The 17,421-nt window shown below is 40.0% G+C and overlaps 2 protein-coding genes across 3 annotated transcripts; both read left to right on the top strand.

Annotated features, from left to right (window-relative positions):
* The first annotated feature begins 2,948 nt into the window (after positions 1 to 2,948).
* LOC135484192 (uncharacterized) lies at positions 2,949 to 6,188 on the top strand. The gene has a single exon (XM_064765409.1). The coding sequence runs from the start codon at positions 3,460 to 3,462 to the stop codon at positions 4,717 to 4,719; it is 1,260 nt and encodes a 419-aa protein (XP_064621479.1). The 5' UTR covers positions 2,949 to 3,459; the 3' UTR covers positions 4,720 to 6,188.
* A 4,645-nt stretch (positions 6,189 to 10,833) lies between these two features.
* On the top strand, positions 10,834 to 15,174 carry LOC135484191 (fos-related antigen 1-like). 2 transcript variants are annotated; one of them, XM_064765407.1, is made up of 4 exons: positions 10,834 to 11,132; positions 11,816 to 12,163; positions 12,587 to 12,694; positions 13,154 to 15,174. In XM_064765407.1, the coding sequence occupies exons 1-4, from the start codon at positions 11,022 to 11,024 to the stop codon at positions 13,652 to 13,654; spliced, it is 1,068 nt and encodes a 355-aa protein (XP_064621477.1). In that variant the 5' UTR covers positions 10,834 to 11,021; the 3' UTR covers positions 13,655 to 15,174. The 2 variants fall into 2 exon arrangements, with proteins under 2 accessions (XP_064621477.1, XP_064621476.1); XM_064765406.1 differs by having other exon boundaries at positions 12,563 to 12,694.
* Positions 15,175 to 17,421: the final 2,247 nt, after the last annotated feature.

Here is a 17,421-nt window from a genome sequence, read left to right as displayed (position 1 = left end):
GACCAGTTATAAGCATTGAAGGAAAAGAAGGGTCTGAGGCTATATACTCTTTTTGCAGTTATATCTTGTTAATGGCGGTTGGTATTGGCAGCTTTGGAAAATTGTGAATTGGTTGAGATTAGATTGATAAATTCATTTCTGAGAATATTATGATTCATAAAAATAATATTTGCCAGTTATACTGGTGGGTTGTTGCTGGCTATTGTGGTGAGATTGATAAACCATACAGAGTTTTAAATGATGGTTCTTGGCATCCTTATAGATGGGGAGTGATATTACTAAATGGTATGATGCTGGAGAGATACTGGGATCAGCAGGGGCATTATTGGCTCAGGAGCCCCCCCCCCCCCCTATTATATCATGTTCATGCCAGAGTGACAATTTCTGAGTGTTTCCCCTCATTGTTCGGGAATGCTCAAAGACAGGTTGACCTGTTATTCTCTTGTTTCCCCAAATAGAAAAGACATGAGTACCAACCACAAACATGACACTGGTTTTTTCCAGTGTTACCCTGTTGCACCAGCAAGGGATGTCCTCCAGACAATACTAGCACAGCTAACGCGACATTGGCGAAGCCATTTGCCTCCAAGGACGTCATTACCATCATGCCATGGAAGATAAGGTTTCAAGCTATTTAAGTCAAACAAATGAACTCTGATATTTATTTAATGTTGTATCAAAAGTCATGTCAAATGATTGTCAAACATCACAAGTGTCATGTCCTCAAACTTCAACAAGTTAACACTTGACAGTTATTGTTTACTTCCGCCATTCTCAGACACATTTTTTTCGTGTTTGTTTATAAGAATGATGACGTTTGCAGATGATGCACTTCAAAAAAAGTTGTCTGGACTTCTCGACAACCTAGTTATAACGCCACTGCAATTTAAAGATACGAATATGTCTCATAAAGTGAAAAGCTAGAAGTCGGAGTCTACCGCTGCCAAGGGAATCTAGATGAAAGCATATTTATGATCTCAACACTATATAGCCAGGAGATTCCATTAAGATAAGACCCTCGAATGTTCTGAAGCCACACTCCAAAATTACCCTATGAGGGGATTTTGCATGAATTTCCTCTTTAATACTCACTATGACAGATTGTGGTTGTACCGATTGGCACAGACGAGGACAATGGACAAGCCGTCGAAATATGTTGTCCCAGTTCTAGCGCATGACCGTTATCAAAGTGCAGACAAGGACATGATGATTATTACGATGATAACTCTGCTGACGTCAGCAAACTACCATTAACATAGTTTAGAGACTGGTGACATTATCATGTTATCTTTCTGTTTCGTCTAGCAGTTTCGTCGGCTATCTGTGAGGTTTTTGCGCTCATTCACCTATACAGTTCGTTACATGGTGTCCAAAGATAGATGATGATACCGTGTCATAATATAGGTGATGTCTTTCAATGACAGATTCCATTCGAACAACATAACATTGACATTTTTTCCAAAAACGATAAGCGTGGTCCAAACAGTCTCCTGCTGCCAGTGAGCTCTCTACAGATTCTTTCTTTTAGTATTAAGATATAACGAAATGGAGACGTAATCAGATATAGAGTAAGCTTTAAAGCATGACTGTATATGGTGTGACCAATAATGATTTTATCTTCTCTGCTCTCCATCCCGTTCCCATCAGTATTGGCACCAACATCGTCCGATCCTCATAAGTAGAGATAACATTCAAACATAGTAGGAACATCGTCCCAATCCTCATTTAAAAACTCTTGTCAAGATCACATTCTGGTCACATCTTCACCAAATGCCCTGATCTTATGATACCGTTAGTGTTTTAAAGATCATTCAGTTGTTCGTCATCTCAAAATAACGAGTCTGCGTGGTCAAACATTATGCAATGTTCGTCATTAATGGACTGAGATCGCGCCACTTTCTGATTCTAAAACGAGCGTGGGCGGATGATGCCAGAACAAGTGTCAAGAAGTCACTCATTTTAAACGCCGGAAGTCCTTTTATCATCATTTTTTAAGTTTGCAGATTTTCGTCGAAATGTCAAAATTTAGTTGTGACGCATTTTCTAACAAAACGCACTTTATCAGCTCCGTAGTATTCAACCCTGACATTAAAATGCCACTTGGGAGTCCTTCTAAAATCGAGGTCAGGTTCAGCAAGATTTTATCTTGACTACGTAAGTCATTAGTCTAACAGCCCTAGACATCGTTTCCCGAAGAAATCACAACCATACGAGAGATGCATTATCGCGATATCAAGGACTTGGTGGGTCAAAATGTTGGTTACGAGCATCTCAAATTTAGATCAAAATATACATTCTGCATGTTAAATGTGGTATTATATATTCTTTTAAGAAGTTTGGCAGAAGGAGAAAGTGATTCTATGTCGGAGTCCTGTTTTTGTTGAAGGATATCTCCTTCGAAATGATATAAGTCACTAAGCGAATGCGTTCCAAAATGTAGAACAGACCCTATTTTTAGCCATATTTTCTAAGGGCACACTGCATGATTACAAAAACACTGTCTTTGGAGAATACCATGATATGTAACATGAGACGACCCTAACATAAAGAACCAATGCCCCCAAGCAATAATGGCTAGCCTCCAAGCCAATAATTTATATTTCTTATAACCACCCATTTTCATTTTATTTCGCTTCCCGCAGTTTCATTATACGTGACCGATAAATAGCACCGCAGGGTGATTATGAGATGGAATGTTCTAAAGACGAAATTGAAAATTGCACGGTTAATCACGTCACGTCACTATGGTAGGACCATAATAAAACCATGAGACGGTCCATTGAAATTTTGGCCATTCTGCTAATGATTAATAGATTGAGGTCACGTCTCTTCATATTGAACACTCTTTCTTCGTGATATCTTGCTAAATAACGTACCATTTCAATGAGATTGATATATATTTGTACTGCATTTGTATTAAATGACGCCGATAGTGTGTTTGCGCAAGGGACAATGGCAACTGTAGGACATTTACTTATGCGCTGTGAGAATATGGTAATAGCGATATCTTGACAGTGCTCAGTGGTTGATAAAACTCTAGTGTGCTGGACTGGCAAGGATTACGGGGAGAGTCCTTCGGAATTTTCGCATACGATCTAAGAAGAATTAATAGATTCATTGACATTAAGCATCTGATAATTCAGGCTTATATATTGGTTGGTATTCAGCTCAAAGTATTGAAGAGATATTCTTGATACCTGCCTTGGACGCTTTTACATCGAGTGAGTAGGTGTAGAAACTTCCACGAAAGTGTCGAGAGAAATGGATTAACTATTTGTCAATTGTTAACTAAGATAGTGGATAAACTGTTCATTGACCAGAAAAGTAGACAGTTTTACACCCTATTTGCCTGACTACGTTTCGTAGCCAGCGTACCGCTGGTCCTGTGATACAAGACAACTTTGGTTCAAGTCTTATCATACATCTTTCGTTGAGTGAAAGACAACACAACTTTTCGCCATGGATGTGGTTTACACGGACGGTACGACACCATTGGTAGTCGGGGCTCTCTTGATTATCGTTGTGGTCCTGCCCTGCATAATTCTCAACATACTCTTCCTAGTCATGTACGGGAAAAGGAAGAGGCTCAGGGTACCTACAAACTTTATGTTGATCAGCTTAGTCGCGGTTGATTTCGTAGCTGTTGTTCTCTGGACGATATTCACTGTCCTTTCGGCGTTCAATACTTCATCTGCCACGCTGCTGCTCTCCACGGACGCTACTCTCTGTACGATGCAAGTCGTCATATCGACATGGTACCAACTTATGAACATGCACACTTTCGCCATCTTCTCGATAGAAAGGGTTCTTCGTTTCTGGAAGCCGACACTTCACGCCGAATGTTTCTACAACGATGTGGTGGTCATAGTCATGCTGGTGTTCCTGTGGATCTTCGAGATCGCCATGGCCCTGTTCCCTGTCTATGGATGGGGCGAGGTTGGCTACCAAGGCCTCGAGTTCCAGTGTGCCTTTGACAACACCAAGGCTGCCAGCAGGATGAATGCCATGTTCATGTTCAACTATTGCATGCCCTTCCTTTTCACTCTCTTCTGCTTCATATGCGTATTCAAGAAATACAACGATCTGAAGCGGGAGATTCACCCATATGACGGACCTGATGCTGACCTTGACTACGGCGATAAATTCAAGGAAACCCAGCTATCCACTAGGAACAACCTCAGCCGGGCTGGCGCAGGGGGCGGCGGTGGAGGTGGGAGAGACTCTTACCTGGGCGAGTCGGACTCTGACGACGAAACCGACTATAACAAGGTCTTCAGCGTGGTGCCCGTAGGAGATGACGATCGCCAAAAGCTGGACGGGAGGCGTGTCCACAAATACCGCGTCAGGGATCTCGATCTTTCAATCACTGTAATGATCGCTTGGATTTTCTTCATCCTGCTCTGGCTTATTTATATCATCGTGCATTATATCTACGTCTATGACGCCATCCTGAAGCTTATCCTCCCTAATGGTGTTGTGACGGCAGGCATGTTCCTGTCTCATTTCACTCTGGTATCCAAAGTTGTCATCTATTTCGCGCACAATCGGCGGTTCAGGAAGCATTTGAAATCTGCGCTTGGCTGCACGAGTAAACCTGCTCCGAAAAAGGAGGTCAACGTCCTGAGGATACCAAAAGAACCTCAGTATGCTCGAAAGAACGCTGGTGGTCCCCAAAATGTTAACATTTACAGGCGGGAGGGGGTAGATTATGACTTCTAAATAAACTATGACAGTCGTAAGGAAAGGTTTATTCAGAAGCAGGCAAGGATGTTAAAGAAGAATCCCACCATTCACGTGTTTGGACGGTGTAAACGAAAGAGACCACTTTGACCAAAAGTGCGGATTCCTCTTCGTGGTTTGGATTAGTTCATCTGAACAGCATACTTCGCCACAATATACTCTGATGTAAAGTCATTGGACATTTCGAAACGGGGTATCATTCGTTTTTAATAAAGCCCTGGTGGCCTGATATATAGAATGGATCGAATTGAGTTGCGTAGAGACGCAAAAGGGTATAGCCACTCCAGCCGGCTTTTGAACTTGAAAAATTGTTGGAATCCAAAGTCAAGGTATTTGCGCACTGGTAAACGCTTTTGGGCCCGTGTAATTCTCGTTTGGAGTTACAGATTTATGATTTAGTAGAGTTTATATCATTTTGTTAGAATTAAATTATTTGACTGTAAATACACCAGATTCATATAGCTAGTATAAGCCGTATATATCTGACGGGATTCTCTGACTGTGTTCAATTTTACTAGATTTCATTACAAGTCAATATTTTATCACCATTGTGCGGTTGAGACTTGTCTTGCCCAGGGACTGGGTGGGAGGCAGTTATGGGCGGACGGGGCAAGGGTTCACATTATGTAGAGCGCGGTGGCATGCTGGTTATGACGTCCGACTCTCGATCAAGGGTCATAATCGGGTATGTTTGTATACTGAGAAACGATTAAATCATGGTTTTATTCGTGGATAAAATTGTTGGATCAAGTCGAAATCCCGTTCAATTTCATCTATAGTAAACCGTTAGCGACAGTGATCTTGCTGCTGTCGGAACCCTACCTCCCTCTGTTTTAACAGACGCAAAAAAGCGTGCAGGCGTGGTGTCAAGTTCATTGCTATATTCAAGGTTTCGTTTTCGCCATTTGAATAACGTTTTATTTGTAGCGTTTTTATCGTTTGGATAATGAAATCGATTTACACCATGTGTAAAAAATCGGGGTAAAAAGTCACTCTTAAGTAGATTGTAAAGTATAGGTGTAGTATCACTCCGCCTTTTCAAATCCGCGTCCAAGGTTGTTTCTTCTCCACGGGTATTTTTCATAATCATTGTCTGCCGGCTAGTCATCTTCCAAGCAGTAGCTTTTCAGAACAGAAAACAGTGTGTGTGTGGGTGGGGTTATTTCAAAACAGCGAAAAATATAGATTAGCCTACGGATTCATTATTAGAACGCACTCAGATTATATGAGATACATCAGAAAGTACTACTTAAATATTATACTAATGACGTGGGACCACCCGAACAGTAGTTTTGTTTCAAAGCTGTCTGTGATACATGTATAAAACTTGTTGAAAAAAATGTGTTTTAATGAATGTATATTTACGTAATGTATATTTTTATTACATTTTCTTGTAAATACACGTCAACTTATGTGGACAGATGAGGTAGAAGTACCCGGTAGAAAAATGTCTGCCTTTCTTTAATCTTTCGGTTCAATGTAGGTACGTGATTCTGTTTGATAGCACGCCGTTGATGGCCTCAGATACACTCCCAGCCCGCGGCGTATTCAGCGAGATCCCCATCCTCGTTGGTCGGATTCTCAGATGCCTCGTGAGCGTATAGGTCGTCTTGTTATGCCTTTTCCATCCGCTTCGATCTCGAGGTATCGATACCAGTGCACCAGATAATGACGTCATAATAGCCTGGTTTTTCTGCTGGATAGCTTGACCATCCAGAGGTTTCGAATGAGACTGAAGAAGAATTCCGTCGATAGGAAGTGTATGATGCATTCCAGAACATAAATGAACCACAGCGTTAAGGACGCAGGCTGATTAACAGAAGTAAGACCCATGTGGAAGGAAATTATAGGAATTCCGGGAAAAACGATTAAACAGGACCAGTTTTCCAGGGTTCAATTTACTTTACATCGGTTCCTCTTATTAAAGACCGGTGGGGACATCTGTAGTAATGTTCAGCACACCAAACTGTAGGCCAAGTTGTCCCAAATATAAGTATGATTATTTTCACGGTATATAGTTCCGTGCTATTATCAACATTGTCCGATTCGTCCGAGACCTTGCAGGACTAAGACCTATGTGAACTATTGCTTAATGATAGTGGGTGGGCGGGCCTATTTGCGACTATTCTATAGGGTCACCATCCCTCCTCTAAACGAAAGTCGCTCCCAAAACAAGCTCATGTCTTGCATATTTTAGGATTGGTACATACAATGTTTGAATTTGTCAAGTATCTTGAATACCCGTGAGTAGAAATTATTCGTTGTCATGTTTGCGGTGCGACTGAATTCTGTTCGGAGAATTGAGGGCAACTGTCGCCCACTACCTCTCTCAAGCGGCAGATAAGATTCAGGTGCATGTGCATGCAGACATTCTTTTACCCATCGTGAAAGAGGACCAAGGTGAGCCTGCCATTTTCTTCAGTTAAATTCCCTCAGGTTTTCCCCTAAACAAATAAAACCATTGCAGAGCATTCTGTACCACCATATACCCTTGACATGGTTGGAGGAACTCATAAAAGCGACCAATCGAGGACACTGGCAGTAGGCTACTCCACTCCAGAGACGCAGTGACCACCGCCTAATGAAGTAACGTGGAGGAAGTAATTCTTAGATGACGAAATCGGGCTGCCTCGGTAGCCTGTAGGCTGTGAATCACATTACGAGGAAAGATCAGTCAATTCTCATTGGACATGGAAATTTCATGAATTTCATCAGCGCCGTTGGCGAGGAGATTTTGTCGTCACTCGCAATTGTTAACGAACTGCATGGGACGGTTCTTGAAAGGTAGGGTAAGAAATATCTCGCCGACGATCGATACCGGTAGAAAACGATTGAAAAACGAATTGAAACGGCGAATCTCGGGAGAATGATCGGGGTAGTTACTGACCAGAATTTAAACGAAAACACTGAAATTTGAGGAACAACCAAAAATGTTACTCTGACGATCGAGTACACTTCTGGTGAATGTCTGGACAAGGCATTCAAATTCGAAGATCTCATGCTTTACCATCAGATGGTCTATTGAGGACAGAGGCGGTAAGTGAGTTGTTATTGAAAGACGAGTACGACCAAACAGCACATTTTGGACACTTCTAGCGGTCAATTTGTGGGAAACGCGCTCTCGCACTCACTGTGCTTCAAACGACTTTACGGCAATGTGAACTGTGGAAAGCACTCGCAGTTCACAATATGCGCTAAACGACGGTTGACACCTCTGGTGGTGACTTGTGAGAGCGAATGACATCAAACGACATGAAATTAGCGAGGACACGTTTGTTTGGTGGGGGGGGGGGGGGGGGGAGAGGACATCACGAGATGCCGGCGAATTGAAGACTCTTTCGAGTGGCGAATTTGGACAAGTTCTCGCGGGAAACCATGGTGAACGACGGTGGACACGTCTAGAGGTGAATTGTACAGTGTCCCCGATTCGCTGTCTAATTGTGTCAGCCTATGATTGTGATCCGCGAGCGCTCTCACAATTCACACTGCTGGAAGTATATTGGGGAAAGAGGATCGGGTCGGATGGGTGGTAATGAGTACATCACTGGTTGGGAGGAGGACACTATTGAGTTAGTTGTCTTCACACGGTCCAACCTGGGACACTGCGTATTTTGTCTTTCTACAGAATAAATATATATTAAGGAACACGGCATAATACCGACATTTAGCTCTAGAGACTCCTATATGTAGTCCATTTCGTCATCCTGATCGTCAGTCAGGTCTTTCCTTCATGACAGGACGCGTCCGGAGTGTAGCATGACTGCTCATCTGATTTCGTCACAATTCACCAATCTGGGCAGATCTCACTACGAAAAGCTACGAGCGACGAAGTATAATGTACGTACTTCATCGACGATCATTTTTTATTGAATGATGTACGAGTAAAATGAATTGGCACACGATGCGACAGACCTTCGTTGTTCCTAGTTCGTCACACCATTCATGACTGCCGGCGCGTATTCATGTGCAAAACTTATGGTGATCTGTGACCAAATAAATGGGCTAAGTATCACTGTGTGAGATCGATGAAATTTATATATTTATAGTCTTGCGAAAGGCCTAGATTGTCAGAACCAAAATAAGGCCATTGTATCCCAGACCTATGACGCACGAAGCCTTCACAAACAGTTTTGCAGACGGCGGGACGTTGATAATGATATTTTAGGGAAAATAATAGTACCATAAATGGAAAACTTTGAAAAACGTCCTCATATAAGGGAATCCAGAACATTTTTCTTTGTCTTCTCTTTAGGTTGTTCTTATGCAAGGCGCTCGAACCTTTAAATTTTCTACTGGGGCGTATAGTTGGCATCAACATGGTACAAACAACGTGGCATAATAATAGTATTTAAATCCATGGGATCAACACGTGCCATTTGTAATTTTTCTAATTTTAACGTTGATATTATATCAGGCTAAATATGGAAAAATTACCAATCATCACACTCGACACGTGTTCGATATTATACCACCACCCCGCCCAAAAATGCTGTCTGTGACTTGGTTGGTGGCATAAAAGAGACAATGGGGTGCTTGGGTTCATCATTCGTGTTTACGTTTAAAGTTTGACTTTAAAAGTGTGATTATGCACTCTCAGGTTTTCATATCAATCAGTACTAAAATGAAAAACTCCGACTCTCCGCTGATACGATTCGGCGGCGGCTGGTTTGGCGCCAAAACTGACTGGTTCAATCATTGAAATCCCCAGAATATTACCATCACTAAGATGATACTTTCAGGCCAATGTGACACTTACAATGTTAATACTGTGAAGTGCAAATTATTCTAAATGACCCACTATGGCAAGTGATTCGTTGCAATATTCAATATAGTGTAGATATATGTTTCATAAAAATATTTATATGTTTGATAAAATATTTATATGTTTGATAAGATAAATTGATATGGATGAAAAAATATTTATATGAGTAAACGGAATTGTGGGTAATTTTTACTTCCTCTACCGGATTTTATTGGAACGAAATATTTACATTGCAACGAAGGCGCTGATTGGCCGACCCGACCCCCGACATTGGCAATATTTTGGATTTACGCCTGGCGCACTGGCATGACTGGCGAGCTCCTGTGCGTGCTAAAACAGAGAGGTTGTTTATGTTTATGTAATTACACTGCTAATACTAGCACGCCAAACTGTCAAACTGCATGCTCGCCAATGTCGCGGGTCGGGTCGGCCAATCAGAGCCTTCGTTGCAATGTAAATGTTTCGTTCCAATAAAATCCGATAGAGGGAGTATAAATTACCCACAATTCCGTTTACTCATGTAAATATTTTTCATCAAGCATATAAATATTTTTCATCCATACAAATATTTTTCATCAAACATATGAATATTCATCAAGCATATAAATATTTTTATGAAACATATATCTAGACTATATTGAATATTGCAACGAATCGCTTGCCATAACCCACACAAGCCAGAAAATCATATAGTAACATTCAAGACAGTTCATTCCGACATTCTTTTCTTTGGTTCCCCTTCCTCCATTGAGATGAGGTCTAACATTATAACCTTGTGTTTAATTTTAGCGTTCCATCATCCTTCGCAATGTTATTAATAGCAACAAGCTGATGGAAAATATGGCACCAATTGCCTAGAGCCCGGAGAATGTGATCCCACCATTTATTCGTTACCATGATAACAGCGTCATTACAGTAAAATTTATTTTTAGAAGTGTTTCCTGCCATTATGCAGCCTCGTGTTCTGTTGGATTCTCCGAAATATCGGACAAATTCTTGTGAAACCCCTCTTTGTGCCCGTATATGGTATAGGGATCGTTAAATAATCGATCACCGGCTGCAAAAGCAGACTTATACATAATACAGGCGCTCAGAATAATCTCCCGGCTTTATGGTGTTCACTGGAACTCCCCTCCTCTGACGCACTTGTGACGTAGGTTACTGTGATGTCATTTAATTTTAATATATTAAATGAGGACTCCCTTATTACATGTAGCATAATCTTCTGATTGGTGGACATTTCGGGCAAGCCGCTGTTTTATGACTCATGTTACTATTTTTAGTGCATGAGCTCATCGTTAAACTTGACTCATGAGGTATATAAGCGAAGGGATTCCCTCGCTCCAGAACTTAGTCACTCGTCCAAGAAGCCAGTAGATCCTCATAAAATTCATTTCCTATCACAATTTCAGATCTAGGCCAACTAGCACAAGGAACTTATATACCGAGAGATCTTACTCAGCGACCGCACTTTGCTTAAAACCTTAAAACGGACGCATATTTTGATCTAGACTGTGCAATGTACAACCGGGCTGTCACGACCTCGGATCACCAAATGCAGATGGATTCCAAATATACAGTCGCCGATATCCTCTCATCTATGGCCAACGGGGAGCCAGTTTCATCATCGGTGAGCATTTCATATTATTCATTATTCCCCCCTTTTCATAGTATTTCCATTTTACGTGCAAAATCTAACCCTGAGATGAGAATTTGATGGAGAATCCCCGTCGATTTTTCGACAATTTTCTTCGCTTCTCCATATTCGGAATCTCCCTGTGACGTATATCGGCGTACATTGTATGTGCCTACAGGCAAGTGCATGTACACAATACACATGCATGCGCTCGTGCATAACTAATTAGGATGTTTATTCCGTTTTGTGTATTGTGTATGTGTGTATCCGGTTTCTCTGATAATTTTGTATTTGAGTCTTTTGTCCAGTAGGCCTATGAATAATAAAACACTATAGAACGGCCTAGAACGTCATTGATTGATAAGAACTCCAAGTGAAATTTGATATTTTGATATTCCAAGAGTAACCAGAAGTTAGAGTAACCGGACTTAGTGTAGTTACTCTATAAAGGATATTCCGATGGTACTGAAAATAGTTACCCCCTACCTCTAGTCTCATCATTGGCAATGGCTAATTAATCGTTAAATGTCTACTTTTGGTGGTCCAATAGCTGGCCAAAGTCCAGCATTCATAGGGAGGAGACCCCGCCCGCCTGTTTGTACACACCCATTGACATTGCTGATGCTGTGCCTATAAACGATTCTGTTCTCATCCTCGTTATTCTCTTATATTTTCAGAATGGTTATGCGAATTACTCCAGTGGTATAATGACATCCACTACCCCAACTCTGACACCTACCACCCTCTCCAACATTGAGCAGCAGTTTATTGAACTCCAATCGGTCCCAACTACCTCACACCAAGACAGGCACATGCAGAGCGGTTTTGTCCCTCCCATTGTTGATCCGTACTTCTCAGACTCTGGGAGCCAAACGAGTGTCGATACTGACTGGACACCCTCCTCCGGTGGATCAAAACGCCTGAAAACCAGTCGTGGAACTGCTGTCCTTAGCGAGGAAGATATCTACACCCCAGGGTACCTATCAACAAGCCGCAGACCACCCACAAGACGAAAAGATGACAAAGTAAGCACCAATTTCATTATGTAACATTATGCGGCATTTTATCATTGGTGTTATTAATCATTATGCAATATTTTGCCAAGTGTTGTAATTCTGCTGCATTGCCACATATAAGAATTTTTTGGAAGAATAAACTAGAAAATGAAAAACTTTAAACCAGTGGATTGAAATCTATTGTCAGCTGGCTCAAACTGGACAAGTCCAGACATAAATTGGATTAAGCTAACAACCTACCGGTATTTGATTTGGTCAGCTGACCGTGCATTTCTAAATCTTTTACGATCAGTTTAACATGGGTCACGTGAAGGTCAAGTGTTGTAAATGTGTATAGTTTTGTTGTTTTGTGCATTTGTACCCTCCAAATTACCCTAAATGGAAATAGCATTATTTCCTCTCTAAAAGTTCTATCCTGGTTCATCTTTTCAGTTGAATCCAGAAGAATTCGGCCGCCGCCAAGTAAGAAGGGAAAGGAACAAAGTAGCTGCTGCCAAGTGTCGTCAACGGAGAGTCGATCATACCAACCGTCTCGTTGATGTAAGTATATGAAGTTCTAAGTCTTCCTCAATTAATGTACCAGTGATAGTTCAAAGTCTATTGGTTTAGAACTTTAGTGCCTTGAGGTTGATTAGCGTTCAATTCAAAGTCTGCTGTTCTTGATGGCCTGGCCTAGTTTTGTAATGCGACGCAAATAAACAAGGTCATAGGGTTTTTGGTTGATCGATTCAACAATCAGGTGACGTAAAAGGGATGATCTTTGGGTTTCTATTTTGGGACTGGACGACTAACATTTTACATGTGGTGTGCTGAAACTGGTTTGAACTTGTTGTTTATCATGTGATCATGTTGAAAGACCTTTCGTAATTGCCAGAAATAAAAAAACTTAAATTTCGGACAGCACTATGATTAAGAATTGGGTTAGACATTAACAAATTAAAAATGTGAGTTATGCTTTGTTTATTATACTAATGAATTGTAACCCTTGTGTCTTTGCAGGAGACTGATGTGCTCGAAGACGAGAAGAACGATCTTGAGAATGAGATTCAGTCTCTCCAGCAGCAGAAGGAACAACTCGAATTCCTTCTCCAAGCTCACAAGCCGCTTTGCAAGATGGCCAATCTCGATGCCCATCCATGCAATGCCAACCTTATTACCTCTTGCCCTTCAAGCCTACCAATGCCAGTTCAGCCAATGAAGATGGACCGTGTCAACATCAAGTCGGAACCCAACGACATGCGCATGGGTCAGCATCATTCCATGAACAGGCCGAACACACTGCCGATCATGAAAAAGACTCTCGAGACGCCAACGTGTAGTGAATTGGGTCTGACGATGACAACGCCATCTAATGGCATCTTCACTTTTGGTCTCGACTCCATGGTTGATGGTCATACTGGACTCACTCCACTCATGTCATGCGCGAGCCAGGTTCAGAGGAACTCAAGTGACAGTAGCCCTGGTGACCAACTCCACTCACCGACTCTGATCTCTTTATGAACTCTTTAATCATGTTATGATTATGTTAACTGATATTGGTTTGAGTTGTACTTGGGTACAATTGGTAAATTTGTTGTCCGGCTGTGAAGGCTGTTGATAACTTTATGAAAATGACCTTGGGCCACAGATGACAGTGATGTCATGGCACACACAGCTGGTTAAGTGGAACACATGGTTAGTGTATGTTTAGTCTTATTGGCTATGTGTAAGATTTGTGGACAGGAATAGTGTAAAAGTGGTGTGCAAATTTGAGAAGTTCTTTTTTGTGATAATTTTTGGCAAGCGTGCTTAATTCATTTGAAAAGTTCCTTAAAATTCTTAAGATATTTCTAATTTCCTGTACACATGTCGTGAAGTTAAGCTGTGTAGCTGTTAGTTAGGGGTGTGAATGTCTGTTGTGGTTTGTCTTCTGTGAATCTGAATAACGCAGAGATTGATGGCTGAGAATAGTAAGATTGGTCCAAAATATCCATCTAGTTCTCTTGGAACTTGAAAAGCACAAATAGAGCACTGTTGCTTAATATGTATGTTCCACGGCTAGTGCAATTTTTTCATGTCTTGATTTTATGCCAGCTTATGTGTGTGTTATTGGTAATATTGTGCATTTGGGTTTAGCACAGAGGAATCAGAAACTCGTATGCAAGAATATATTTTATATGATGTACACAAAAGTTAACGCTAACTTAATCAGAGCATGTTGGAACATTTTTGAGTATGTATTTTCTGTTAGGGACTTTCGATTTGAATTTTGATTGTTTCAAAACATGGTGCGCTATTGGCTGAAGTGCCTATGCTGTGGTCTCTCATTGGCCATGTCATGCCTCCTGTGTTGAACGCGGGCTATTTTTGGTTATGCTATTGGCAACATATGCATGAATTATGCAGGTGCTCTTCCATGCTTTTTATATAACGAAACAAACTGCCATTTTGTTACATATAATGATTACCGGTCTTGCATTTGACTTTACAAGGACAAAGTGCCTTTGGTAAAGTCCTGTGACAAGCCTGGCTTAGTTATGCCTTTCGCTGTCAAAATAGCATCATCTGCAGAGCGGATCATTATCTGCAGAGCAGATGAACACTGGACATATCAGTTTGCATTACCATGTCAAAATTTGGATTCTATTTCACGCCAAGTTGATCAGACCACTTGTAAATCTTTGCATTGAAATACTGGATAATATGTAGTTTTCATTCTATCAACTTGGAGTGGTGTTGCATCTGATCAGGGATCCTTATATATTGGTCACCACTCACAATTTCATCGTCATCTTTTATAAAATCACCGTCCCCGGAACCCAGTATTTAGAATACATTCATAAGTTCATACTCATTGTATAAACATCAACCTCATTCATAATGCATTTCTCTACTTAAGTTTTGGCATGGATTTTCTGTTTGTTTGGGTACTATACAATATGATTTCTAAATTTGAAGACACAAGGAATAGAAGGAAAGGTTGACTCTATTCATTGTAAAATGTACATGTAGTTATCCAAAATAAAAAAGATTAAATTCAACTGAATCTTGTTGTTATCCAAGTTTTAGTAAATAAGTAAATACATTGTATTTCAATGAAAAATGTTCTCAAATTTTCCTTGTATCTTCAATTATTCCCATTATGATATTATATAGATTATCATAGAATTGCATTATCTAAATCATCATATATCCTCACCTGTTTGCTATGCGAAATAATATGATAGGATTCTTTTGTGAAGTCATTAAGTTGTATTTAAAATACTATTATCTAATATTTATCATCATATCATATGATTAGCATGTACTTTAGTTCATATAAATGTGGTCTACTCTGAAGCATTATAATGACATATAATTTCTTGAGGCCGAGTGAATATCAACAAAGAAAGAAATATTATTATAAAAAATGCCTCATCTCAATTAATCATCATGAATCATCAAAATCTGAGTCCTGTTAGAAGACAAGGACCTCATATTCAAACCAATTGGACTGTTCTCATTATCATTTATTCCCATAATGAATTCCAAATCATGCGAGGGTAAAACTCAAAGTATCTCAAAATGGCTGCTCAATTCAATTTTGAAAACTAATATCATTGCCTTGTCTTGTTAAAAACACATATTGCTATCGTGCATATATTTTTTAGCATGGCCTCTTCTTTGTCTGATTGCATTTTTAAAAACGTGTCTTTTTGTATGAAAAAATTAGTGAATTAGTCTTTTTGTATGGAAAACTAGTAAAATTTGTCGACTGTTACTATGACTGTCTGTATAGTGAATGTATGTTGAATGTTTACAATAAATTTTGTGCGTATAGCTGTAGATGGGTGCAGTTTTATTTCATGTTTAAATTTTATGAAATAGATTATATCACTGTAAATATTTCTTATATGTACTAGTGAATTAGTCTTAGTTGGTAAATGTTTCAAACTTTGCAGAAAGTCAAACCTGAATTCCTGAGCATTGGCATTTAGGCCAATTTCCTTCGCTTGCTTGAAAAGTTGATGTAATTCAACAATGTATCACACTTTGAATGAGTGGTTAATCAATGTATAGATGATTTCAAAAATGTGAATTGCATTCTTTTTAAAATTTCAGTGAAAAGTTTTATCAGTTTTATCAATACAAATACATAATTTCCTCAATCCTTACTGCACCTATCTAGATGTAACAATCCGAAACGAATCAGAACACTATGAAATATTCTCTTATTCAAGTTCGATTTGTGTAGAAGTAACTTGATTTAACTTTTGTTGTGCTCGACTGCCGGTACTTGTGAAACCTTGTAAACATTTTTCCATTGCCTAGTCATTTTGCTGGAAAGAATGAAGACGGTTTTTGTATTGGTAGTGTTTTTTAAGTTATTTTTGTAAAGATAAAGTTTGGTTATCATGTAAGATAATAATTTATAATAAATTTACAATTCATTTGCGAAAATACATCTTCATTCAATTTATTCATATCATGTGGTAATATGTTTGGTAACCGAGCACAAACAGCAAGTATTCTTCAAAGAAAAGGATTGAACAGGCTGACCCTGCTTGGAAGGATCAGTTCAAAGGCTGACCCTGCTTGGAAGGATCAGTTCAATATCTGCAAGTTAATCGTGTGTTTCCATCTATCCAATTCTGTAGGAACTAGAATCTCATTCTTTGCCAGGTTGACACTACGTAGAAAATCATCAAAATGGCTTTTTTCTTGGATAGAAGCTGGTTTATTCCATACTTGGCTCTCTGATAACTGCTCTCAGATATCCCCAACATCACAGATTGGTATTCCGCCCACAAATTTCGCAATTAGCCAAACATGAGGAAATATTCAACAGTTCCAGGAAAACCACACAATGTCTGATACATTAGCTAAAAATAGCCCTAATATGAGTTGGACCAGGGCCCTGCATCTTTAGTGATTTCTAACTCCAGGATGTGTCATATTGGAAAGCAACCCTGGGGAAACTATGGCACAGGTCCAAATGCTGTCTCATTCTCTGAGTCACCACACCTAACAGTTTCAACCTTTCAAGATTGGTAAATTTCCATAGTTGCATGGTCTCAAGGTGTCTATATTGATGAACCTTAGGCAAAAACTTTGTCTTGTTTACTCTGCCAGTCTAATGTGTCCATGTGGGCAATGCTTTTGAACCAGAAAAAATCTTAGATAAGTTGTTAGAGATGTCGCAACCCACCCACGGCTTGTCAGGAGGATTTCTAATTCAATTCAACAAGAAAAGATCAACTCTGTCCCAATAAGTTAATCCCACTTCATGGACACACTGTCCTTACACA

Source organism: Lineus longissimus, chromosome 3 (assembly GCF_910592395.1).
Source record: "Lineus longissimus chromosome 3, tnLinLong1.2, whole genome shotgun sequence".
In the NCBI taxonomy this organism is placed as follows: Eukaryota; Metazoa; Nemertea; class Pilidiophora; order Heteronemertea; family Lineidae; genus Lineus; species Lineus longissimus.
This window is presented reverse-complemented; position numbering and strand designations above follow the sequence as displayed.